This window comes from Folsomia candida, unplaced genomic scaffold (genome assembly GCF_002217175.1).
Source record: "Folsomia candida strain VU population unplaced genomic scaffold, ASM221717v1 Fcan01_Sc024, whole genome shotgun sequence".
Classification (NCBI taxonomy): domain Eukaryota; kingdom Metazoa; phylum Arthropoda; class Collembola; order Entomobryomorpha; family Isotomidae; genus Folsomia; species Folsomia candida.
In genome coordinates this window covers 1892032-1918712 of record NW_019091216.1, presented here as the reverse complement: position 1 = coordinate 1918712, position 26681 = coordinate 1892032, and the positions used below count along the sequence as shown (strand labels likewise).

The following is a 26681-nucleotide window of genomic DNA, read 5'->3' as shown; positions in this document are numbered from 1 at the left end:
AGGACATCTAATCATGTTTTATTAACTTTATTTGTTTTCAATATTTTTTTCTGACATTGAAATATTACAATTTTACACTTTCCAAATATGAAATATGAATAAAAAGAACTTAGAGTGGAAGTCTCCCACCCAGCGCATGTTCTCGGATTATGAGCAAATGAGTGTCAAAAAATTTAATTAGGATGAAATTTGCGAAAGATACGATCTCCCAATGGGCACGTTTGGTAGGGATACTTGCATACGAAGAGGAAAAAACGAGTTCTAAAGTTGACACACGTTAAATAAATTTGATTAAAATTTACTCAAGGTTGAGTAAAATTTGCGATGACATAACTGTTTGTGTAAAATTTACCAAATCAAAGTTAAAATTGATCCAACGTTGTAGAAATTTCGCACAACCTTGAGTAAATTTTTCTTTTGTTGAGTAAATTTTGCACAATCAGTTGTGTCGTCGCAAATTTTACTCAACTTTATTTAGAGTGTACATTTTGCACTTTCCAAATTTACTAGGCGTTTTCTCCTCTTTGCATGCAAATATCTGCGCCAAACGTGTCCATCGGGGAATCATGTCTTTCGCATATTCGTACTAATTAAATTTGTGATCGATTCACACTAATTTTCTCAAAATCGGAGAGCATCCGCTGGGAGACCTCCATTCAAGTTCTTTTTATTCATATTTCAAATTTGGAAAGTGTAAAATTGTTATATTTTAATGTCAGAAAAAAATATTGAAAACAAATAAAGTTGATGAAACATGACCAGATATTGTCGTCGCTTGGATTTAAACTTGGAAAGTTAAAAATTTGTGTGTTTTTCTCCTCTTTGGATGCAAATATTTCGGCCAAACGTGCCCATTGGAAGATCGTGTCTTTCGCAAATTTCGCCTTAATTAAATTTGTCATCGATTGGCACGAATTTCCTCAAAATCCGAGAGCATACACTGGAACACCTCCATTGTAAATACATTTTGTGAGTAATTTCTCGCCCTCCAGACGGAGAGAGAAAGTTGGCGAAAAAGCAATCACGAAATCTCCATTTCCATTTTTTTGCACGGCATAACTGCACCATTTTTGGGTCGAGTCCACACACTCGTAATCAGAATAATATGTACGAATGCAGTCCAATTTTATTGATTACTGGGCAGAAGAATAATCCCACTTTTGCTGACGGGCTGGATTTTATTTACTTTCCCTCTTTGTTATCACAATTCTCGCTTATCTTTCTCCTCTCGGCCAGAAAAACAATATTAATCTTATGTAACATACATTTGTATTTTGGCTAAACGTAACCATTTTTTAGACCAAAATTGAGCCGTATAATTAAGCATAAAATTTATGAACAAGTTACAAATCACTGAAATTACGGGGAGCACGATATTGTACAATTATACGCTAAAAAAATAGCCAGTTTACGTAATTCAAGGTGAAACTAAAACGTTACACAAGTAAGAAAATTAACAAACATAGTACTGAAACAATACTTAAGAAATACTACTTTAAGGTGCTATATGATGACGTGTTGGTGCGTCACAGATTTTTAATCTCATTCTACCCCGATTAAATCTCTTTAAATACAAATTTATAAAATAGCATCAATTTCGCAAGTTTTGAGGTAAATGAAATGTTTCATACTTAATTTAGATAATATGTAAACTAAGTTTTGTATATTATAAACTATCAATTTGAAAAAAATACTAAACTCATTTTTGAGAAAATTTATTGCGAACAAATGTCAAATCAAGTAACAATTTTTTTCAAATCGATAGTTTTGTAGTATCAAAAATTAACTTGAACTTGTAATTTCATAAATATTTTAGAATAAAATAAAAAGTGCAACATTTTGGTAAACTTTGCTGCCACAGAATAGTTTTTGTAAAGTCGTGCAATACTTTTTTACAAGTTGTATAGGTAAATTGGGTGTACAATCGGAATTACAAATTGTTTTTAACATGTCATCGGTTTGATGTGCATACATTTTTAATTTCACTCTACCTTTGTTTAATCTCTTTAAATGCAAATTTCTAAAATGGCATCAATATCTCGAGTTTTCAGATTAATGTAACTTTCCATTCAAATTTCTTCATTTTTGGTAATGTCAAACTATTAATTCGAAAAAAATGCTTAAGTTTAATTCATTTTATTATATTACGAAAATTTATTCCGAAAAAATGGCAAATGAAGTAGCAATTTTTTCAAATCGGTAGTTTTGTAGTATAAAAAATTATCAAGGGAATATCAAGAATTAAAATTTTCGCAATTTTTAACATAAAAACCTACAGTGCAGACTCCCTATAGCCCGAGTCAGGGACATAGTCCCTGACTCAATAAGTCAGAGCCCGCTTCTAAATTCTTTTCCGAACTGACCGACATAATATCACCAACTTCCGTGTTGTGGATGGTTAAAAGTTTGTTAGATAGTTTCTATTATTTGGTACCAAATTTTTGAATTAGTTACAAATCATGTGCCTTGACCACCATGACCAGTGGCTTCTTTAACAACCTGAAGTTCTAAGCTGTATGTATGTGCTATTCAGCCTCCAAATCAAATTTCAGCTCGATATAACGATTTTTAAAAATCAGTATGGGTCACCCCATACTGATTGCACTCTGGTCACTTTGGTCTGGTTGCACTTTGTTCACTTTTAACTTCATATTCTTTAATTAGCAGTCATTAAGTATCATTGTGCCGGATTTCATCTTTTTAAAACAATTTCTAAAAATCGGTATGGGTCACCCCATAGGGTCACTCATGATGAAAATTTTTCCAACCTGAAGTTATTTTTTTCTATTAGGAGCCATTAGCAACCTCTGTACCAAATTTCAGCTCTCTACAACAATTTTGAAATTTTGGTGCATAAGACCCCACCCACTCCGATGACCCCCACCGGTCAACCACTGGACCGATTTGGCCCATCTTCGAACTCGTTTCCTAACTTTGTCCAATATGCATATGGTAAAAATTTCAAGTCAATCGGTTCAGCCGTTTTGGCTCTATCGTGCCGGACAGACAGACGGACAGACAGACAGACAGACGGACGGACATGACGGTTCCATAAGCCCTGACTCGGGCTAAAAATTGATGTGTATACATTTTTAGTCTCGCTTTTTTGCCCCTGTTCAATCTCTTTAAATGCAAATTTCTAAAATGGCATCAAGTTCATGAGTTTTCAGATCAATGTAACTTTTCACATTTTAATATAAAACTAATTATTTATAGTACAAAACTATCGTTTCGAACAAACTTATCTCATTCAGAAAATTTATTGCGGAAAAATTGCAAATGAATTTTTCTCAAATCCATAGTTTTGTAGTAGCAAAAATTAACTCTACAAAATATCATATGAAAAGTTGAAAATTTGTCTCAAAGTTTTCAAAATTTATATCCTTTAGCAATTTCCATTTAAAAACATTGAAGAAATTGAGATTTAAAATCTATCCCACATAAAATCCTCGTCCTATAGCACCTTAACGCAAAAAAAACACACTATGCACATATTCACAACCCTGAGAACCAGATCTCAATCTCAATTTGCCTCCTTCTCCTCCGTCTCCTCAACCACATCCTAAAGAGAGACCAAAGGTCTTAAATCTTGCCAAAAACAGGCACGTGTAAATTAGACAAGTCTCACAAACAATTCACGACTCATGAATTTTGAATGATTTGCGAATCTCTCTCCTGAATTGCATAGCATGAAAACACCACCACGTTTATTTTGTTACAACAAATTTAGCTCGCACAATTTACATTTGTTTGCTTTCTGCTGGGATTTACTGTACTTGCGTTCCAGATTTGTCTCTGTGTTGCGTTGCTTCCCATCGTCTCAACATTTTCGGATTTTCTATGAAATGTAGAGGAAAGAAAGCTCGACATGCATTATTTTGCAGATGAGATGAGATGACTGACGCGTTGGACACATTTTTGACACGAGGATGAGAAGGGATTTCATTCAAACGTCCACTTTTTGGGGAGGACTGGACAGGTCACCTCATTTTTTCAGATTTACATACATCAGACCTGAAACAAAACGGAGAGACAGCAACTTTAAAAATTGAGACGGTTCGTTCGACTGAGGAGAACAAAGAAATACTGCAAATTTAGTTATGTATATCAGCGAATTTATGCCCCTCGAACTGGACGCTGTTTATTTCTGGGTTTACTTCATCACTAATAAATCATGCATAAATAAACAATGGCCGAGGAAGCTGGAGTGGACAATTTCCCCACGGTTGTTCGTCGTCTGTCCATGTTATATAAACCCTTCCCTCCCATATCCTACAATTTTAACGTCCCCAGATATCCCACAGTTTCCGCCGCCACTGTACACAAACCGTGCGAATCCCACCACGACCACAAACCAGCTTACGTAAAAACATGTCTATTTCATCCGTAATCAAATTGCGGGTTGAAATGACCCGAACGGAATAAATTTGCCACATTTCTCCTCGCCTTACCATTGCTCACTTGCTTTCTCCTCCTCCAGGTTGTACTTTCTCTCCGGCACCGTCATCCCAGTTTTCTACGGATGTCTCCTCCAGCCCGTTATTCCTCTGCACAAATTCATGCACCATCAAGACCATACTTATTTTGAAAAATATGCAATTTATGTACATACCTTTTCTGTAGAAGATCCATCAAATTTAGGTTTGTCCATTGTCCCAACATCGGTCCGATTTCCGCATCGAAGCGATGGCATGCATTTCCTCACGGTATCTGTCGTCTTGATAAATGCGTGATGAATCCAAGTGAACACATTTCTCAGGCTTTTTCTCCCCGTCTTCCAAAAAAAATCATTTTACAAATGCATCATTAACGTGACTCATCGTTAAAATCAGTACATTTTTAATCTCGCCTCTGGGAATTTATTTTAAAATTCTGGACGACTAATTGGTCGTTGTAAATTAAAAAAAATACACCCCAGATTTTTCCACTTTTTGAAGGAGGACATCTCAAGTTTAGGAAGCCTTCAGAAAAATTGGAACTCGTCGAAACTGGCGAAAAAAACTCAACGCTATTCCATTAATCAACTCACCGAAGGTAGGTAAATTTGTCGTCCAGAATTTTAAAATAAATTCCCAGACGGGAGAAATGATTTAAAATGCGCTGATTTTGACGAGCAGTCATGCAGTTGTAGTCCAAAATACATCTGAACGTAGAATTTATAAGTATTTCTAGCCCAGCCATATTTTTACTCACTTCTTTCCCCGCATTGTCTCCAAACTTCATCTTATCACCGTCGTCTCCCGGGGGATAAGTTTCTACATAAGCTACGACGTTCTCCTGCTCTTCCCCATTTTGAGGGGACGGGGTCCTCATTACGTCACCTTCGTCATCATCGTCCATACTCTTCTCTTTTGAGAATAACAACGGTTTTGATTCCTCCTCTTCCATCTCACTTTGTCGGATTTGTTCGCTGAATGGGTCGAGATGGCCTTCTTGAACCCAGGGATGGGACCACAAAGCATGGAGAGAAGGTCGCAAGCTGACATTTGGCTGCAGCATGAGATCAATCAAATCTTTGGCATTTTCCGATACCCAATCCGGAGTTTTGTAGGTGCCCTCCTACACACACCAAAAAACATAAAATTGTGAATCATAATGGAGGTTTCCCAGCGTATGCGATTCGATTTTTGAGCAAATTAGTGTGAATCGATGGCAAATTTGATTAGGATGAAATTTGGGAAAGCCATGATCTCCCAATGGCACGTTTGGCAGAGATATTTGCATCTGAAGAGGAGAAAACGCACCTAAAAGTCGACAGATTTTACACTTTGCAAATTTACTGCGCGTTTTCTCCTCTTCGGATGCAAATATCTCGACCAAACGTGCCCATTGGGAGATCGTATCTTTCGCAAATTTTATACTAATACTAATTTTATACTAACTTTAAAAAAAATTTATACTAATTAAATTTCTGACACATTGACACGAGTTTCCTCAAAATCGGAGAACATCCGCTGGGAGACTTCCATCGTCAGTCAGTGTACATTTTTTTATGGTAAATTATTCTCCTCACTTTGATCTTTTGGTAGAGAGTCTTCACGTTTTTGGAGTAAAATGGGAGCTCCTTGGCCACCAGGACGAAAAGCATGATGCCAAGAGACCAAACGTCCACCTTGCTTCCGATGTAGGGTGGCTCTCTTAATAATTCTGGGGCACAGTAGGCCGGACTTCCTGGAAATATTATGTAAACTTATGTAATATTATGTAAATCTGCGTCCCTTGACCAGAATGTAACGCAGAGGTCGGCGCCAGTATTTTTTTCTAACGCGTCAATAAATCAGAGACGTCCTAAGAATCACCTATTTTTGCTGTATTTATATCTAACTTTGTGCCAAAAATTGATCGGCGTCGACCTCTGACGCGAAAATTATATGTAAATGATCAAATACCACATAAAGTTGATAAGGTTGCCTTATTAATCCCGGTTTTACCGGGGACCGCACACAGCCCAAAGTCGGCCAATTTCACGTCCATTTTTCCATCCAGGAGGACATTCTCCTAAAAAAAAAATTGGTGTCATTTTAATAATTTGTAAATTTTGTATTTGCAAATTTTGTATTTACAAATTTTGTATCTGCAAATTCTGTTAGCCTCAAAATTATTGAATTACCGGTTTCAAATCTCGATGTACAATCCCGTTCGAGTGGAGGTACGCGACGGCGGCGATGAGTTGGATAAAGATTCGACGCGATTCATCCAACGGCAAAATGTCGTCTTGTTTCACTGAAAAATTATTGTAAGTTTTCCGAGGAAATTGTGTACCCGTTTTTCTTGACAAGTTTTCAGAAAATTCTCAATTTTTTTTACCGATATGTTCGTACAGGTCGGTCGGGCAGTACTCCATGATCATAAAGATGTTAATTTTAGAGACGAAAACGCTATAAAGTTTGCAAATGTGGGGATGTCTGAGAGGCTGATGGGTCTCCATCTCCAAATCGATTCGATGCAACTCTGACTACAGGAAAAGAAATTATTTGACAAAAATGAACAATGATAAGGTGACGAAAAGTTCAACTTGTGCAAAATTCAGCGATCTTGTCGCAAATTCGCGAAAACGTTTGGTTTTCAAGCGGAATCTGTGCCTTGCAACAGCAGCTCAGCCTTTTCTCGCATTTATTCCTCGAGAAAACCGAGCGTTTTCGCGAACTTGCGGCGCCACAAGTTCGCAGAATTTTGCGTAGCTAATCTAAAAATAATCTGGTTTGCGCCCCAAAATTTCTGAGTTAATATTTTTAAACGGTTAGTTTTTTCTCTATTTTTTTCTCACCCCGACTTTTTCCTTGTTCACAATTTTAATCGCGACTTTCCCCCCGGTGAATAAATCCGTGGCGACTTTGACCTTCGAGAAGCCACCGTGTCCTATCGTCTCGTGCAGTTTGAACAAGTTGTCCAATTCCGGATATTTCGCATTCCCTGGGGAGATATCCACCTCAGAAGAAACCACGTTTTGAATTGGGGCGTTTTCTGTGAGATCTTCCCAAAGTTCGATCCAGTGATCGGTCGAAGATGTCCAGGGGGCCCCGATTTTGGGGGAGGTGGACGACGACCCATCCCCCGTGGCAGATGCGGATGCGTCCCCCGTACCTGTCCCCGCATTTTCTGCCCCCATGTTTACCCTGATTTCTGCCGCGTCCCCATTTTCCGCTGCCATATTTATCTTGATTTTATCCCCTTAAACAACCCTGGACACAAAAATTGGGGATGAAGTTATCGACATAATTCCGCCCTAAATGATGATAAGCACTTACCAGTTTTTATTATACGATTTACATACACGCTTCTTCATCCTCGCGAAGAGATACACTTTCACCAAAGATAACAACAAAGTTGTTCTGGTAACTTGTAAAAAAGTACGGATTTTCTTTCGCCAATTTTTTCCTACGTCATGTGACAACACGGTCTTCTAAACAATTTCAGTCAAGGCTTATGTACCCGGCATGAAATGAATGATTGTCCGTCTGTCTGTGTATCGATGACGCTGGCAAAACTTAATTATCCAATCGCTTAGAAATTTTGGGCACACGTGCAACATGCAAAATTATTGGAAGATGAAAAACATGTGTGAAAAAATAGATAACCCAGGGCTTATGTACGCGTCATGGTTATCTGTCTGTCTATCTATCGGTTACACCTGTAAAAGTTATCAAATCTCCTTGAAACTTTAGACACATGTGGAACATGCAAAATTAGGAAATATGTTGAAAGACGAGCAAAATATGTGCAAAATATGTTCAAAATTGGAAAATGTTCCCTTAATCGTTTTATACCCACCTCAATTTTTAGTAACACTCTGACTCGGGCTATTTAAATAAGGTTGCACTCCAGATTTTTTTACCTGCTCACTATGTAAGACGTGTTCTTACTTGATGCATGCAAATTTAGCCCACAAACAATCAACCTCCTCCATTCTTCCGAAATACTAACCATATGCAAATACGAAATATATACACACCTAATTATTATGATGTTAATGTTTACAAAATAACAAACAATTCCGGAAATATACGAACAAAATATTACTTTTATTCAGCTACTACATGATTTGACTGCGCTTTTACATAGTTGTTTTTGTTGTTGTTAAATAACCATTTTCCTTGGTATTGTATTGTACCCTTCTTGTGTATATTAATTAATTAACATATTGAGGTGCATCATCCAGTTGCATACACGTACATATTTTTTAAACAAAGTTGAACCACTACTACTTGCTGAATATCACTACAAAATGACATCAAAAATACTACTTTTTCCACTATTTTATGAACGCTAAAAAGATCTAATTGTTTTTTCGCAAGGTATTTATAGAATCCTAAAAAGTAAAAAGTCTTCTTCCCATCAGATTCAGAGACGCGAGAGAAATCATAAACTGGAATGTACCGTTTTCTTTTCTTGAGTAGTTTAGTTAGGTTTTTAGCGTAAAAATGTTTCAATTCTTGCCACAAATTAATCTCCATTTTAACAATCTAATTTAACCAATCAAACAAGATATCATTTTACATAGATCGATCAACGACTAGAGCACGATAGCTACGTACATATTTAATTTAATTTATATCGTGTAATAATTTACACGATCAATTCTACAATATATTTTTTTCTCTATCACAAATTTGTATTGGATTGAATTTTTTAGTAGTATTTTTCTCCTGCGTTTCATTACACATTTTGGAATACATATTTATCGCACCAGAAGAGTTATGTAAAAGGTGCTTATCTGGATTGGATATGAGCAAAAAGCACACCTTTTTTCTCATTTTCATTTAAAGGGAAGGAAAAACTTTGACTAAAATAAGTTTGACTTGTTTTAAAAGAGTAATTATAATAATTTCTTATTTCTTCACTTATTATACGACGATAAAGACGACAAGAACAAATTAGGACCAGTTTGGATTGGAAAGATTCTTGATTTTAAAGTTTTGCTTGTTCCACCATGTCGATATCCACTTTGTAATAAACGTATGGGAAATATTCACTCTGACCGAACACAAGACCTGGCATATCCATCTGGAAGGAATAAAAATAAGTTAATTAATAGAATAGTTAATTAATTAATGTAGGACTCAATGACTCATCATCAAAATCAGTCAGCAAATTTCTAATCAATTCTGGGCTACGGGAATTTATTTTAAAATTCTGGACCACAAATTTATAATCATTAAATTGATTAATCGAATGGCGGTTGGTTTTTTGAGTCAGTTTCGACGAGTTCCAATTTTTCTGAAGGCTTCTTAACCTTGAGATCTCCTCCTTCAAAAAGTGTAAAAATCTGGAGTGTATGTATATATTTTTAAAAAATTGGCAACTTCCTGCTCTACAATTTGTTGTCCAGAATTTTAAAATGAATTCCGAGAGAAGAGAAATGATAAAAAATTTGTTAATTTTAACGATTTTGGTGATGAGAGTCATCTATTCATACATTAATAAAGACCTAATTCTTATTTTGACATACATCGGAATATTTGGATCCAGACCCGACACTGGAATCTAAATGCTGGTACAAATTATTCAAAACTTCTCGCAATCGTTTTATAGATTTCTTGTTTGGAAACATGAGGACAGCTTGGAAATTGACGGGGAGGCCGTATCTAGATAGACATTTGGGTATTTAAATTTTGCCAAGTTTCGATAACCGATACATATCAATCATTTATCAAAACCTACCTCAACACGGACTCGACGAATACACGGAGTGCTTTCACATGCATCCAGGCGGTGAAACATTCGCTAAAGTTGACCTTCAACCAACGCACGAGGGGACCAAACTGCTTCTTTTTATCAGTTGCCAATTTCGTGATTTCATTTTTACCAGCAGCCAATTCCTCCTCGTTGTAGGTAAACTCTCGAACTACAAATCTGCACAAAAATAAAAACAAATTAAAATACGGAAATTCACCGAACTTAAAAAATGAGTAACAATTTTATGATTTTGTGAGGACGGAAACTTGTAATAAAATAATTACCGATTTTCTCGACACTGTAATTAAACAAAACAATCATTAAAATCTCAACCCTTGATTTCTGAAACAAATTTTATTTTTGTAATATCACTCACATGATGTTTAAACTCGTCGGCAACTTTTCGAAATAAAGTGACCGTGAAGAGTCCATGATCCTGATCTTGGAAAATGAGACGACCCGATCGTGGCACCACCATGTCCGTCAGCTTCTCATATTTACCTTCCCAATCGTGAAAGTTAGCTCTGCGCAAAACAAAATGTAATTAAACAAACCGTATTTAAAGTAGGACTCGATAACTCTTCGCCAAAATCAGCACATTTTCAATCATTTCTCTGCTTTGGGAATTGATTTTAAAATTCTGGACGACAAATTTGTAGTCAGTAAATTGATTAATGGAATGGTGCTGAGTTTTATCGCCAGTTCCGATGAGTTCTTAACGAAGACTTATTAAACTCAAATCTCGTTCAAAAAGTGTCAAAATCTGGGGTGTATATTTTTAAAAAGTTGGCCACGACCTGCTCCACAAATTTGTAGTCCAGAATTTTAAAATAAATCCCCACAATCCAGAGCCGAGAATGATTAAAAATGTGCTAATTTTGACAATTTTGGTGATGATTAAACAATTCCTACGTTAAATAATTCCATCAAAATCACATTTTCATACTCACTTTGGTACAACGACGACAAGGGTCACGAGATATTCGGAATCTAGCACGAAATGTTCTTTCTTCACGATATCGGCCAAATTTCTGGTTATCAAGCTCCCCCTAAAAATTATGTCATGAAACCATTAAGCATTAATTAACAGGCTGATTAGGTTAATAATTAATGCAATTACGTACGTCTGTTTCTTCTCCAAATTTTGAAGCGACCCCTTCAAATTATTGTAATGACTTGATTTCACTTTCAGATCTGCATCAATTTGTCCAGCCTGTTTGGCAATGATTTCACTCAGATTTCGCAGAGATAACTTTAACGGGTATTTTGCCGCGTCCCATTGATAATGAGTTACGTAGTGGGCGAGGTCAACTATATTTTAAAAATAAATACCCAATTAATTAATTGCCAATTAATTTATAATCCAATCAATCTGCGCATGCATACCATTATTAGCCAACAAATTCTCCGCCAGCTTATCTCTCTGGTCTTCCAAGACATCCTTCAAATAATTGGCAACCTTTTCGCAAATAGAAATAATTTTTAGCACATTTTTTAGCAAGCTTCTTGACATATTTATTTACCTTTCGGGTAACGCCTTCCACGTACTGGTCCAATTTTTGTAAATCGTCCGACAAGCCGACAAGTTGATCGAGGGTGCCAACCTGAATTTAAACACGTTATTAATTAATTACCCACCCACTTGTTACTCCCACCCCCCAATTTAATTAATAATTAACTAATCAGTACTTAATTATCAAACCAAACACACCTTCAAATCTGGAATTGGCAACTTATAATTCGTCGACAACGTGTTCTGCTTCGACGTAGCGTTATTCAACGTTTCAAACGCTTGGGCCGGAGTCTTATCGCCCGGAATCGAGATTAGCCAATACTCTGACATTTTATTTTACTACTCTAAAATAATTACTTATCAACAAACTGATAGTTGTTTTTTAATTAAAATTGTTCCTCAAAAGTCAGCCCAAAACGGGAGCGATTTGAGCTCTTCGAACTGCACGATAAGCCAACAATTAAATTAAATCTTCCCTCTTGAATAATTATTACTAATTATATTGCTTCCTTAATTTAAAATCCAAACCGTAGTTAACTAACTGTTACAATAATTAACTGATTTTTTGACTGGAAGAATTCTGCATAATAAACACAACCCTGCCCTTATTTTGACTTTGATTTCACGTTCACTCGATGGCTCGGCGCGACTCAAACTCAAGCTGCACACGAGGTTTTGGAAATTCCACAAGTTTCCCGTTTTTCGTTTCCAAAAAATTAAATATTTTTAAAAAACTATAATTAAATTAAACCTGACTTTTAAAATAATGAAGACGAAATCCTCCTCCTCCCGAGTAAGCAGGCGCTTTTCGGATAACCCATTTGCAAAAAATATCGTAGAAGAAATCGACGATGAAGACTTGCTCATGGATTATGAACGATTTGACGAGAATGCGGATAAGCTATCAAAATCGTCCATGTCCACCCCCATGCCGCCGTCAGGACGTGATAAGCCACATAAAAAGTTGAAGAAGAATAAAGAAGTGAGGCAGGAGGATGAGTGGGGAGAAATCAGTACCAATAATTATTCTACTTTTGGAGCGGATAAGAGCAGTAGAGCCGACTTATCTTCGGTAATTTATAAATAATTAGTAGTAGATAAGTCTCGGTATTTGGTACTCATTGTATTTTTGTGGCACAAACAGTCCAAGAAGAACAAGAAAATACAGGAGGAGGACGAGTGGGAAACAAGTAATAATAATAATTCTACGTTTGGAGCGGATAAGAGAAGAGGCTTATCTCCGGTAATTTACACATAATTATTACTAGATAAGTCTCATTATTTGATACTCATTGCATTTTTTGCCACATAAACAGTCCAAGAAGAGCAGAGAAATACGACAGCAGGATGAGGACGAGTGGGAAACCAGTAATAATTATAACAACGGTTTTGGAGCGGATAAAAGAAGACAAATCGGCTTATCTCCGGTAATTTATAAATAATTATTATCAGATAAGCCCCAATATTTTATGCTTATTGTATTTTTCTACATAAACAGTCCAAGAAGAGCAGAGAAATACGCCAGGAGCCGGAGGAGGATGAGTGGGGAGAAATAAGTACCAATAATAATATTAATTTTGGAGCGAATAAGAGAAGAAATGTCGACTTATCTCCGGTAACTTATAAATAATTATTGCTCGATAAGTCTCAATATTGAATACTCATTGTACTGTACTTTTGTTAAATAAACAGTCCAAGAAGAACAAAGAAATACGGCAGCAGCAGCAAGAGGAGGATGAATGGGAAGAAACCAGTTACAATAAAAATACAAGTTTTGGAACGGATAAGCGAAGCAGAGTCGACTTATCTCCGGTAATTTATGAATAATTATTACTAGATAAATCTCAATTTTTGATACTTATTGCATTATGTTTGCTATATAAACCAGCCCAAGAAGAAGAATAAAGAAAAACGGCTGCAGCACCAGGAGGATGAGTGGGAAACCAATAATAGCCACAATAATTCTAGTTTTGGAGCGGATAAGAGCAGAAGAGTCGACTTATCTTCGGTAATTTATAAATAATTATTACTGATAAGTCTCAATATTTGATACTTAATGAGTATTACTCATTGTACTATTTTTGCTGTATAAAACAGTCCAAGAAGAAGAATAAAGAAAGACGGCAGCAGGATTCGGCCCAAGATTGGGAAACCAATAATTACAATTATAATACTAGTTTTGGAGCCAATAAAAGAAGAGAAGTCGACTTATCGCAGGTAATTGATACATAATTACGGAATTTTTAACATATAATTAGTAAATATTAGTGGCAGACAGATGCCAATATTCGATACTCATATGATTATCATTTTTTTTTAAAAAAAGGTTCCACCCCATTTGTTCAAAAATATGGTGCAAGCGACACCACCAAAATATTTCTCCTTGACGGAAGATGAAATCAACCATGAAGACGTGGAAGGATGGATTATTCAGTGTCCTCGAAATGTAGGGATTATCATTTAATTTTCAATTTTAAATATATTTAAATGACCTAAATAATATGCAAATTGTCCTCGAAATGTAGGGATTATCATTTAATTTGCAATTTTAAATATATATATTGAAATAACCTAAAGTAATCTCTAATTATTAATAATTAGGTAAACCTAAAGGAAATTCTGGAGGGGAAAAAGCTCAGCTTGAAAGATGGAGCGTCGTCAATTTTGTCGTCATCTCATCAAGAAGAAGAACTCGGTTCAGGAGACACGTTTGAAGCCATCACATCAAAGCAAACGTCCGACGGGAGGCAACAAATTGATCAAAATGCCTTAATAATTTTACCCGATGGGGAACGACATTTCAAAATGGGTAATAATATTTCTAAAATTTTATGAAATGGGACAAAAAATCGTATTTTGAGCTCCATTCTTCCCAGGGTTTATATATCCGGGGCTGTTGCACCCACAAAAAGACGAAAATTTAGGTGGAGAAGGCAAAAGTCAGTCCAAAATACATATTTTGTGAAGAAATCAATTTTTATCACTATCAAAATACAATTTTTTTTAAATCGCGAAAACAATGCATTTTGACAGCGATAAAAAGTCAATTTCTTCACGAAACCTATATTTTTTACTACCTTCTCCACGTAAATTGTCGTCCTTTTGCGGGTGTCAGCCCCAGAATTCCAAAACCTGGGAAGAACTATGCTCAAAATAACGCATTTTAACGAAACTAGTTTGCTTTACAAGTTGCAATCGATCCACGATCACATGAGCTGAATAAGCGCAAGGTGTTCTAAATTTTTACCCGCAATTTATTTTATTTTGACGTGAAAATTATTCAATTTCTCAAATTCCAGTAACAAAAGTTTAGTAAATATTTAATTTAGAACACCTTACGCTTATTCGGCTAATCATGGATCGATTGGAACTCTTATAACAAACGGAACTGTACCAACCCGAAATTACTTCTCTCAAACAAAATTAATATAAATCTTTCTTCCTTATCATCCTTAGCTTCCATCCCGCTTCACGGCTGCATCACGGTCAGAACCCACCTTGAAGAAGTGTACCCTCCCGAAGTCCTCATCCCACGAAAGAAAACCCGCAAATTACCACGTGGCATCAAACAACGACACCCCATTTACGGCGTGGACTTTTCCGAAGCCCTGTCAGGAGACAAAGTGACAAAAACTCGGTCCACCTTTTACGCTCCTTCCCCAACCAAAACAAACCTTGAGGACGACTTTATCGAAAAATTGACTTTCTCCAAGACCAAAAGGGTACGAAAGTCGTCAGTTTCCATTCCTCAAGTAATACCTGAACCGGAAGTAGAAGTAGAACCACCCTCGAAAAAATTAAAAAAGAGGAAATCATATATCGAACCAGAGGAATTCGCTCAACCGGAAGTTCTAGAAGAAGCACCACCACCCTCAAAAAAATCAAAGTCTTCTAAAAAGCGGAATTCATATATTGAACCGGAAATTCTAGAAATCCCGGAATATTATGTATCTCCTAAGAAAGAGAAAAAAACAAGAAAATAAAACATTACGGTTAAGTTAAATTCGTTTCCAATTTTCCATTATTATTAGTAATCAGATTGAAGGTGGGAGTAATACTTTGTCAAAATGTACAGTTTTTGATCCTCGTTCTTGCCAGGGTTTGGATTTCGGGGGGTGTTACACACAAAAAAAGTCCAAAATTTACGTGAAGAAGAGAAGAATCAGTCGAAAATCCAGGTTTTTGTGAAGAAATAACTTTTTGTCGCTGTCAAAATACTTTAAAAAAAATTGTGACGACGATAAAATGTTAATTTCTGTTCAAAACCAGCATCTTCGACTGATTGTTCCCTTCTCCACGTAAATTCTCGTCTTTTCGTGGGTGTACCACCCCCAGAAATCCAAACACTGTTAAAAACTAGGCCCAAAATCCTTTCCATTTTCAAATTTTCACAAAGTACATTCCCCACTTCTCATTATCACTATTATTTTTCTCGTAATATAAAATCACTTCATTTTAATTCACACGAAATGTCATCATCATCACATCAACATCATCATCACTTTTCCCCCTTTTCATCCTCCTCCTTCACCTCTGGAATTTCTTCCGGCTCAAAAAACACGTCATCTTCTTGGACAACAACCACTTCACCCCCTCGATTTAATCCCCCCGATGTCACACTTGTCCCACCATCGACACTCCACTCGCCCCCATCCGCCTGCGCGTATTGTATCATCTGCGTCCACGTCAACTGCTTCAACCTCCTCCCGACAAACTCCTCCGGACAAGAACACGGGTTGTCCCAGTCCCACTGGAGAAACTTGCTTATCTGACTCGTCTCCGTCGCCTTCCTCTTCGTCAGATCTACAATTTCCTTCTTCTTTTCGTCACCTGGTGTCGAAATCGTCTTCTTTTCGTCACTCTGTATCGACGCCGTCGTCTTTTCCTCCTTCTTTTCGTCACTTTGTGACATCGTCTTCGTCATCGTCTGCGTGTCAACTTCCGCTTTCTCACTGTTACTATTACACGTGCACAAATGACTCTTCGTCTCATCCCCACCGCACGGACAAGTACAAGAAGACGACCCCCTCCTTCTTCTTCTCGTCCCCTCAGTTTGCGTGTTCTTCGAATTGTTCTCGTCGCCATTGTCCTCAGGACAGCCGCATTCTTCTCTTTTCCTCTTGAACCACTCGTCCTCTTCCTCATCGTCACATTCTTCTTCTTCACCCTCCGTCGTTTCTCCCCCAGTTTCGTCACGCTTAACTTTTCTCGTCCCATTAGAATCCGTTTGAGCATCGGCTTCCTCCCGTTTTGCGGTGCACTTCCGGCGCGCACGTGGCGCGGCAGGATCGGTCTGAATTATGACGTCTTTTACGTTCACTTCTTCCGTTTCTTGGATGGTGGAAGCTTTGGAAATTGAGGACGCGAGGGATTCCGCATCGTCATCGAGATCGACGGGTTCCGTGTCGACTAAAGTTCCGGAGGTGGTGACGTAAAGGACGAATTCTGTCTTGGACTGGATTGTGGAGGCTTCGTCGGGCGTGGCCTCTTCGGATGTGTAGTCTTCGTCGGCGTCTTCTTGTTCGGGGTAGACTTTGTACATGTCTACACCCGGAAAAATAGGGTCAAATTTAGTGACAACGACGACAAAAAACGACCAGATTCTTACCATTGCAGCAGAAATACTCGAGGCAGAACATCAAGGGGAGGGTTATACAGACGAGCAGGAAGATAAATATGGTCCATAAAATTATTGGGGTGATATCTTCTATCCACGCTAAAGTTCAAAATGTAACGCCACAATTTTAGCACTTTGCGCAAATTTAAATTTGCAAATATTTACCTTCTATCCACTGATCCGCGTCACCCTTTAGTCCATCCATTTATTCGCAACGATATTTCTTAATTGAATTCTTAATTGGGGTCATTATGCCACTAATATTACAAAGAAAGAGATGAACTATCAGATGCTAAATACCAAACCGGAACTTGTCGTAAAAAAAGAGATACCATTTTCCCACGAGAATTTATTATTCGTTCGATAAACAAAATAGCGTCACATTGTACAAAAGTAGCGTTGGTTACTTGCTTTAAAGTGGTCACAATTTGGGGGTCGTAAATTTAAAATTCTCAATGACGGAGGACATTTTCATGAAATTTCCCCAACACGTTTCCGGGTGAGGTAAAACGCCACGACGAAGGTTCCCTTCGGTCCGGACGCCTTCGCTATGCCAAACTGTTTCGATTCCGTCCATACAATTTGTGTAAATGAGCCTGCAAAAAATCGCATTCGATGACTGAACTGATCGCTAAAATCGTCAACATCAACACATTTCTAATCATCATGTCTCTCCTCTCGGAATTTATTTTAAAATTCTGGACGACAAATGTGCCGACCGTGAGTTAAAACAACGTTGAGTTTTTGGAGCCAGTTTCGACCAGTTTCAATTTTTCTGAAGGTTTCTTAAACCCGAGATCTCTTCTTTCAAAAAGTGTAAAAATCTGGAGCGTATATTTTTTTAAAGTCAACTCCCTGCTCCACAAATTTGTCGTCCAGAATTTTAAAATAAGTTCCCAGAGGCGAGAAATGATTAAAAATGTGATGATTTTGACGTTGAGTAAGTGAGTCCTACAAGTTAAGATTATTAAAATTTAAATTTTGGTAACCTGTCGCCTTTTGAAAGTCCATTTTATCCGTTAAAATGAGACTCTTCATGATACCAGAACTCGACGGGGACGTCCCCCTTCATCGCGTGGCCCGGCCCGCTTGACCAGTAAATGTTTTCACCGTAACCAAAATGACTGTTCTCCATGTTTCCTTTCGCCGTCAGTTGGTCCGCCCAACTCTGTGCGGCGCTGCACAACTGCAAAGTTTTTTAATAAATGGAAACATATGTATGTAGCTAATTAAAATTAGAGAAAGGGGTACAGGTCAAAAGGTCATACATCTTTCGACACCGTCATCGGAGGGACGTTATGCTTGGCTCGATACTTATTATGACAGCGGAGAGCTTCCTCCACAAAGACGTCGTCAGTTCGGCTGTCCACCTAAAAAATTACGACGGGAATATAACGACGGGAATAAATAATAAATTTCCTCCATCCCAAGATTGAGGTATGCTCTCCGATTTTAAGCAAATTAGTGTCAATTGATCGTAAATTTAATTAGGATGAAATTTGAGAGAGACGCGATCTCCCAATGGGAAGAGATATGTGCATCCCAAGAGGAGAAAACGCGCAGTAAAGGCGACAAATTTTACACTTTACAAACTTACTGGAACCATATCTGATCGTGTTTAACAAAATCTAATAAGTTCTACATTTTTTTCTGACGTTCAAATTTCACAGTTTCCAAATTTACTAGGAATTTTCTCCTCTTTGGGTGCAGACATCTTCGCCAAACGTGCCCATTTGGGGAGATCGTGTCGTTTGCAAATTTCATACTAATTAGATTTGTGATCGATTGACATTAATTTGCTCAAAGCTGGACTGGGGGACCTCCATTGTAAGTACAAGTTACGCACCTTATTTTGACCATCCGCAACCCCCAGAGATTGTCTTTGTCCCCCTTGTGGCGTCGTTTGTGGCGTCGTTTGCGGCGTCACTTGTGCCGTCGGTGTCGCGACATAGGTCAATTGCAACGGGGGATTCCCATTGCTCAATCTGGGCAACGCCGCCCCCGGGACGATTTCCTCTTCTCGCGTCGTCTGTGTCTCCGTCCGAACTTAGGTCGACCCGTCGGAAAACTCGTCCGTAATTATTCGCGTCACGATTGTTTCCGTTACGCCCTAAATAAAACAGATACAAAATTAGCCCCTTGCAAATTTAATGCCAATTTTCAATGCCAATAATTTGCATACATTTTCCGACACCGTTTTCGTCTCGGTGCGAAGCTTCGTTCCCGTCTTTACTTTATTCATGTCCACCACATACATAGAATTTTGACCACCGCAAAGTAATTAATTTTCGCACAAATATAGCCCTACAAATTTTGATATGTGAATAAATTAGTTGCAAAATTCAGAAATTTTCCCATATTTATATCCACAATTTCTTAATTTTTTTAGTATCCAAGTAACTTTTTTGTGCAAAAATTTTTGAAATTCATGATAAAATAAAATAAAATTTTATATAAAATTAATAATCTCCTATTTTGCTATTGGTTGGCGTCATACTGAACAAAAAATGTAATTTACTGGAGTAAAAGCTTGCCAAAATTTGTCGAATCGTTTTTTACCCCAAAATTTGAAAATTTTCTTAAATTTCATAAACATTGGCGTCTAGTTTACTTTGTAACATTCCAAAAATTGTGAAGAATTTTGACGTCTATCTCCTAAATAAATTGTTAAATTTGCTAGTCTCATCATTTTCAGCGTATTTACTTTTAATTGCAATTCAACAATCCTAAAAATTTTTTACTTATAATCGGCGAAATAATGTAGCAACTTTTCCGCACATGATTTAATTTTACACGTGTTTTATTACGGAAGCAGTTTTATTATTAACGACAAAAATAAATATTTATATAGCTTTTTCTCTCTCTAAAAGTATACGATATGATTTTGACCAGAATGACTTATTAAGTTGTAAATATGCCTTAAATTTGCTTTAAGTAATTATGTCTACAAATGTCCATGCATCATTTACATAAATAAATTTGCAACAACTTTCTCCTCTCTTGAAATAATGGAATACTTGTATGTATCACGTTCTCTCATAATATTTTCTTATATTTTTTCCTAATCCGAATCCGTCTCCGAATACTTTTCCGGATTTCCTGGCCGTTTCATCACGTTATCTTTCAGCTTTCCCATCAAATTCCTGTACAGAAAAAATAAGTAAATAAATTCATAGCAATTTCACAATTTCATTCGCATCAGGGTTCCAGTCCAAATTCGAAATTTCAAAAAAATCAGCCCAATCAAAACTTTATCTACAGGAATTTTGATGATTCTCCTACAGAAACGTTTTTGTCAAGGAAGAAGGTGAATTAAAATTTACCCGTAAAATTCCCGCAGATTAACATTTTAATTGCTCGATTTTTCAAAATTTCTAATTTGCATACCCTTCTCTACAAAAGAAACTACCAGGAAAAATAGATATATATAAATTTCATAATTTCATTCCCATCAGGGTTCCTCGATCTCCTAGTTCAAAATTTCCAAAAAAAGTAACCTTGTCAAATTTTGATGATTCTTTTGTTCTACTGTCAAGGAAGAAGGTGAATCAAAATTCAGCTGTAAAATTCCAGCAGATTACAATTTTAATTAATCTGTTTTTTTCAAAATTTCGAACTTGCACATACAACCCTCTTTACAAAAAATACACGGAAATTTCACAATTTCAAATTTCTCAAATTTTTACCCGGCCGGATTATAAATCGCGACGACGTAAGTGCCCCCTTCCTTGACACCTTTCGCCTTCGCGATTCCCAACTCTTTCGTATCCTTCCACACGACTTGGGTAAAGTGTCCAGTGCCCTTTTGGAAGTCGGCGTCCTTTTTGTAGTCGTACTCCTTCACTTCCGAGTACCAATGGCGGACGGGGCTCTTTCCGTTCTCCACGTCCCCACTGCACCAGTGAATATTCTCCCCGAAACCGTTCTGCGAATGCTGCATCTTCTCATCCGCCGCGCATTTGTTCGCCCACGCTTGCGCCACTTTGCAAAGCTGACAAATTAAGCAAAATTTGTCAAAACTCGGTGTTTTGAGCGTTTTGATTGCTCCAGCTTTTTGAGCTGGAGAAAAAAAATCGCACTATTTTTTATACAGTATTTCAGCAAGTGTCAAAAATACAGACAAAATAAAAAATATTTTGTAATAAAAATACAGTATTTTGTAAAAAAATACAGTATTTTGAACTCCGTGCTTCCCCAGCGGGTTTGGATTTCCGGGGGCTGTTAGTCCCACAAAACGACGAAAATCTGCATCGGAAAGACAGCAGTTTTATGAAAGTACTGAGTTTGTAAGAAATTAACTTTTTATCGATGTCAAAAAAGTATTTATTTAATGCAGTATTTTGACAGCGATACAAAGTTAATTCCTTCACAAAACCAGTACTTTCGTAGAGAACTGTTCCCTTTCAGATTTTCGTCTTTTTGTGGGTGTAACAGCCCCGCAAATTCAAATCCTGGGAAGAACAGAGCTCAAAATACATGTTTACAAAGTGCTGAAATTAATGTATAAAAAACAGTGCGATTTTTTTTCGCCATTTTCTTACATCGTCGTTCAACGAGAGTTTAGAAACGCCATGTTTTTTCCGGTAAAAGTTATGCGCTCGGACCGCCTGTTCCAACCAGGGGCGCTCCGTGGTCACTTTCTCCTACAGAAAAAGCATGTAATAATTGTCACATGACTTCAGTTTTATGCAATTTACTAACCCGTGGGGCTGCAGCTTTAGCTTCACTAATCGTGTAAGTTTTACCGCTTGGCTTTCCAGTTTTGGGATCTAAGCAAGCACAAATATCCTAATTATTAGAATTAACATAATTATATCAGAGGTCGACGCCTGACTTTCTATTCACTCTTAGAAATGGGGTTACGATTATAACAAAAAGTAAACTTATGTATATGACTCTACCGCCGTGGTTATAAATTTGTCATCGAGTGGTTACAATTGTCACCGAATAATTATAAAGTTTCACCAACTTGGTATTAAATTGTCACCCGAGGTAATAAATTTATAAGCAGTTAGTGACAAATTCATAACCATGGCGGTAGACTCACATACGTTTACTTTTTGGTTATAATCGTAACCCCATTTCTAAGAGTGTTCCTTTAACATTGCGACGTAGCGCCGCGCCGCGCTCGACGCCGGCAAAAAAATTGGCGCCGCCGCCTCATAATTGGTCGGCGTCTACCTATCATTTCTCCATATTTTTAATATTATCCAATTAACTCACCGATATGCTGCATCTGCGCCCCTTCCGTGATCGTTTGCACCTGCGTCTTGGTCGACGAGGAGCCATCATCGTACTTATCCACCGTCGTCGTTGTGATCGTTTTCACCACCACGCCCTACAAAAATTGGACACAATTACAAAAAAAACTCTGTTATATCTACTGTTAATATCTACTGTGATGAATCAGCAAATAAATAGATTTTGTATCAATAGTTCGAAATTTAACATGTTTAAACAAAATCTTCAAGCAACTTTTGAGATCTCATTAACCACAAAAATCATGAGAGTGTGCGACGCCGTATGAAATTATTTTATAAAAATAACTAGTTTTTTTAATTTATTAAAATAGATAGATTAATGAAATAACTTGGATTTATGAAAAATCGCTGAGATATATGTATAAGCTTTAGCATTAAAAAAAACACCAAAATATTTATTAAAAGAACATAAAAAGTAAGAATTTTATAAATCTCAATTTTTAATCAGTAGATTTTAAACAAAAATCCGATTTTGAGCAAGTTTCACGTCGCTCACGAAATCTAACTTTATTGTATTTAGAAAATGTAGAATACAGATATATATATAATATCAACGTGTTTGATAAACAAACCCCAGCCTAGCCTGGTATTGATTTGGTAATAACTTTCTACCGGATTGGTAGTAGTTTGTTTCTGAGCTGTAAATTTTTCATTACTAAACAGAAAAGCCCGTTATTACCAGTGCCGGTAGAGTCGTAAATGTATGTACTCCGATCGGTAATGATTTAATACCAGTTTTCTAAGAGTGTAGAGTCACATATTTATATACTCCGTACTAGTATTGATTTGGTAACAATTTTCTACCGGATTGGTAGTAGTTTGTTTCTGAGTGGTAAATTTGTCATTTCCACAACATTACTAAACGGTAATGCCCGTGCCCATGCACGGATTATTTGGATCATTTTGCAAATTTTTGCAAAATATGTATTTCATCTTTGTATTTTATTTTATTCTTTGGAATTTTTGTGGTCGAACCTTCTTTCAGAAAAAAAATTCGTCTCACATCGTTCAAAAATTTAAAAAATGTATGTATTTTTGAAAAAAATATGCATATCAGAGCTTCATAAAAAAACTTACATCTTCTTTCGTCTCCACTTTCGTGTCGGTTTTTGTATTCGTCGACACGATCTTCTTGTCCCCCTTGTCCGCCATTATTTTCCTGAAATTATTTCGAAACCAAAAATTATTCCCAAAATCTGCTGTCCAGTCGAATACGTGGCACTTGAATGACTACGCGACGATACACAGCCAGGTGATAAAAAAGCTGTAATAAAAATCTCCCGTTTTATTGTTTATCTACGACGAGGCGACCATGAAATCAAATTTGAGGCGAGAGAGATTAGCATGATTGATTTTACCTGAATTTAATCCCTACAAATTGGCGATAAAATTAAACTGATATTCAAATTAGTATTGCAATAACGCTGTCACTCTGTGCAAAAAAAAATCAGCCTAATAAATCCGCATACTTGGAATATTTTCTTACAAATGTACATATATGCAAATTATTATAGCCAGGATATTCGCAATATGTGCAAATATATTGATTGATCTTGTCCTTTACTTATCGCATATTTTTTTATTGCAAGTTTTACTACATGTCCGTGAGATGAGGTGATATCAACGAAATACATAAATTGGCATATGTATGTGCAAACCTATCTGTGCTAAATATGTTTGCAAAATAATCTTTATGTATTTATTACACTGTGTCCGTCGTTCGGTCAAACTTTATTTACCCAGTGATTTGATTAATGGTATAAAATGACGTAACGTATATTTTCGTCGCCTGTATCAAGGCAAGTATGCAATTAACCCAGTTATCACATCATCACCTCGCAGATAACCAAATAATTAAGTAATCCGATAAATAATCCTTCTTAAAAATGCTGTATTATTTTCCTCGTTAAAATCAAATCTGACCATAACTGGAATTTAAAGTAACAAAGCAAGTAATTAACGCAATTATCACCGCGCAGATAAGCCTACCTTGGAAGCAAATAAGCAACCCAGCAGATGAACAATCCTTCTTAAAAAATGGTTACAATCTGACCACAACTAACTGGAAACTAATTACAAAAAGTAAAGTTACAAACAAAACACGGTTACAAAGTTACAAAACAACTATACAAAAATGCTCCCTATAGAAAACTGTGGGTCAAAAGATGATGGCACCTTTCTCTGACCGGTACTACCACTACGATTGGTCATTTCACTAACAATGATGAAATTAAGTTGTGGACTAGTTTTTATTTTAGCCGGACTGATACACATTTGATACACATTTTTGCAATGTCTTTTATTGAGCCAATTCACTAACACCAGATGCAAATAACGGCTCAACTGGACTGGGTTGCCAATTTCGGCTGTGTCGTGTGGTGTGGTGCGTGGTGACCAAAAGAGCAGTGGCGGATCGATACCATTCACATGCTTGATTATTGACTGGTTCGCAGCCATTCTAATAAAATTACAGTTCCGGTCACGCAAACTGAAAAATAAAAACATTGTGCTAAATTTGGTACGAAAAAGAGTCAATTCTTTATTTGTTGTGCTGTATTTTAACGAGGGTTCAAGTCAGGGTTCAAATTGGAATAATCACACTGATTTAGGTGCGACTTCTGTGACTTTCACACACTGTGATTTCTGTGAAACAAAATACATTCTAGGACAAAACCAACTTAATTTTTCGATGCATCCCGAAATTCTGAGCATTTTTCTACCCAACTTGAGCCAATTAAGTTACATTTTCCATTAGATTTATATTTAAAGACGAAACTTGGTCAAAAACGCGTATGAAAATGGTCAGAATAAATGGTCAGATTTCCAAACATAAAGCTAATTTTAATCTAAAATGCGCATTAAAGAAACTTCCTCCATTTTGCCACGTTATATACCAACTGAAATCTCACAACTCACATATTTTACAAAAATCCCATAAGTCACATATGTATTTCACAAAAATACCCACTGTGATGTGATTTTCCAAACGCAAACTCACATATGTACATGTTTATTTGCTAAATCATGGAAATCGACACCACCCCACCACATTAGACTTTGTCAACCTACATATTTACATATTTGACCTTTATGCCAAGTCAATTACACAGTACTCATTTCACCAAACTGCGGCATATCCCACCACACCAATTTATATTTTTATTACCCCTTAATTTCCATCTAATCCAATCTACCCAAATAGCTCTGACTGTATCCGACCCATTGTAAATCAAAGAGGATTAAACTCAAATAAAATTAGCAACAAACCTGACCAGATTTCAATAGCAGAAAGTATGTAATTCCCGTCTGGATTGGATTACTTAATTATTGTCTCGCTCAATTCACCATGCTGTGTTTGTCTGACAGTCCAACTAAGAATGTCATCCAGCTCAAAATGCATACACAATGCAGTGCAGTAAATAATATCGGGATTCTGTATGTACATATGTACATTTGATCAATAAATTTTATGTCACATTACTCATTTCATTTCATTAAAGTAGCAATTAAAATACATAAATACAACAACATTCGGAACCTCAAGTGTGCATTTATTGCAAGTCTCGAATTCTTATGCCTTGTCCTAATTTTGCACGACATGAAACCAAATGTTCTCCATTTTGGACATGATACATACAAATTCAAGCCTATTTTAGATACTTATTTACAGGTAAAACTGCACTTGCACTTGGTTCACGTTTTTTTATATCATATGAATATACGCTTTATCAATTAATTGATAGCTATTATTAACAAACATGAACTAAGAAAATAAGCCAGCCAGCAATATATGTACCCCAAATTTTGCATCCATGTCCACCTTATCAGCAACAATCCATACCATAATTAAAACACGGTCAACACATTTTAATAAAATGACTCATCCCCACAAATAAGTACCTAATCAATCCAATTGTTTATCAAATTATTATTATTATTGTTACCAAGTCGAGTTTAACTATATATGATAACGTGCCAATATTTTGCAAGCCCACAGTAGCAAATACATATGCAAATCCCATTCTGAACCTGGCACATGAAAAAGTTTGCATATGCTATCCATCACAAATCAAACATAAACAGGAAAAAGCATGGAATGCGAGGTGCCTGACGA

The 26681-nt window shown here is 36.7% G+C and overlaps 5 protein-coding genes and 1 long non-coding RNA gene across 13 annotated transcripts; 2 read left to right on the top strand and 4 right to left on the bottom strand.

The window, feature by feature from the left end:
• Positions 1 to 3707: 3707 nt before the first annotated feature.
• LOC110859074 (maternal embryonic leucine zipper kinase) lies at positions 3708 to 7651 on the bottom strand. Its single transcript, XM_035859199.1, has 9 exons — positions 7268 to 7651; positions 6808 to 6955; positions 6611 to 6723; positions 6390 to 6498; positions 6014 to 6171; positions 5194 to 5559; positions 4613 to 4774; positions 4452 to 4547; positions 3708 to 4014 (listed from the first exon to the last, which is right to left on the bottom strand). The coding sequence occupies exons 1-8, from the start codon at positions 7649 to 7651 to the stop codon at positions 4458 to 4460; spliced, it is 1530 nt and encodes a 509-aa protein (XP_035715092.1). The 3' UTR covers positions 3708 to 4014; positions 4452 to 4457.
• An 850-nt stretch (positions 7652 to 8501) lies between these two features.
• Positions 8502 to 12307, bottom strand: LOC110859123 (V-type proton ATPase subunit C). The gene is made up of 10 exons (XM_022107995.2): positions 11888 to 12307; positions 11700 to 11780; positions 11563 to 11635; positions 11301 to 11487; positions 11127 to 11225; positions 10553 to 10700; positions 10461 to 10474; positions 10162 to 10353; positions 9950 to 10085; positions 8502 to 9504 (listed from the first exon to the last, which is right to left on the bottom strand). Exons 1-10 carry the CDS (start codon positions 12017 to 12019, stop codon positions 9409 to 9411), a joined length of 1158 nt encoding a protein of 385 aa, XP_021963687.1. The 5' UTR covers positions 12020 to 12307; the 3' UTR covers positions 8502 to 9408.
• Positions 12308 to 12328: 21 nt separating this feature from the next.
• On the top strand, positions 12329 to 15692 carry LOC110859107 (GATA zinc finger domain-containing protein 14). Of its 4 annotated transcripts, XM_022107976.2 has the most exons (10): positions 12329 to 12761; positions 12834 to 12932; positions 13006 to 13116; positions 13188 to 13304; positions 13382 to 13501; positions 13578 to 13697; positions 13787 to 13906; positions 14016 to 14135; positions 14291 to 14498; positions 15146 to 15692. In XM_022107976.2, the coding sequence occupies exons 1-10, from the start codon at positions 12456 to 12458 to the stop codon at positions 15670 to 15672; spliced, it is 1848 nt and encodes a 615-aa protein (XP_021963668.1). In that variant the 5' UTR covers positions 12329 to 12455; the 3' UTR covers positions 15673 to 15692. The 4 variants fall into 4 exon arrangements, with proteins under 4 accessions (XP_021963668.1, XP_035715114.1, XP_035715115.1 ...); XM_035859221.1 differs by lacking the exon at positions 13006 to 13116; XM_035859222.1 differs by lacking the exon at positions 13188 to 13304.
• A 344-nt stretch (positions 15693 to 16036) lies between these two features.
• Positions 16037 to 17633, bottom strand: LOC118438670 (mitotic apparatus protein p62-like). Its single transcript, XM_035859254.1, has 3 exons — positions 17472 to 17633; positions 17298 to 17405; positions 16037 to 17233 (listed from the first exon to the last, which is right to left on the bottom strand). The coding sequence occupies exons 1-3, from the start codon at positions 17509 to 17511 to the stop codon at positions 16188 to 16190; spliced, it is 1194 nt and encodes a 397-aa protein (XP_035715147.1). The 5' UTR covers positions 17512 to 17633; the 3' UTR covers positions 16037 to 16187.
• Positions 17634 to 20085: 2452 nt separating this feature from the next.
• LOC110859096 (Golgi-associated plant pathogenesis-related protein 1) lies at positions 20086 to 25947 on the bottom strand. Of its 5 annotated transcripts, none has more exons than XM_022107964.2 (7): positions 25835 to 25947; positions 23645 to 23726; positions 22530 to 22644; positions 22008 to 22075; positions 21848 to 21949; positions 20993 to 21297; positions 20086 to 20449 (listed from the first exon to the last, which is right to left on the bottom strand). In XM_022107964.2, exons 2-7 carry the CDS (start codon positions 23717 to 23719, stop codon positions 20368 to 20370), a joined length of 747 nt encoding a protein of 248 aa, XP_021963656.1. In that variant the 5' UTR covers positions 23720 to 23726; positions 25835 to 25947; the 3' UTR covers positions 20086 to 20367. The 5 variants fall into 5 exon arrangements, with proteins under 5 accessions (XP_021963656.1, XP_021963653.2, XP_035715148.1 ...); XM_022107961.2 differs by lacking the exon at positions 25835 to 25947 and adding an exon at positions 24888 to 25039; XM_035859255.1 differs by lacking the exon at positions 25835 to 25947 and adding an exon at positions 24557 to 24654.
• On the top strand, positions 24371 to 25098 carry LOC118438671. Its single transcript, XR_004836983.1, has 2 exons — positions 24371 to 24649; positions 24715 to 25098. It is a non-coding gene; the product is annotated as an uncharacterized LOC118438671 (long non-coding RNA).
• Positions 25948 to 26681: the final 734 nt, after the last annotated feature.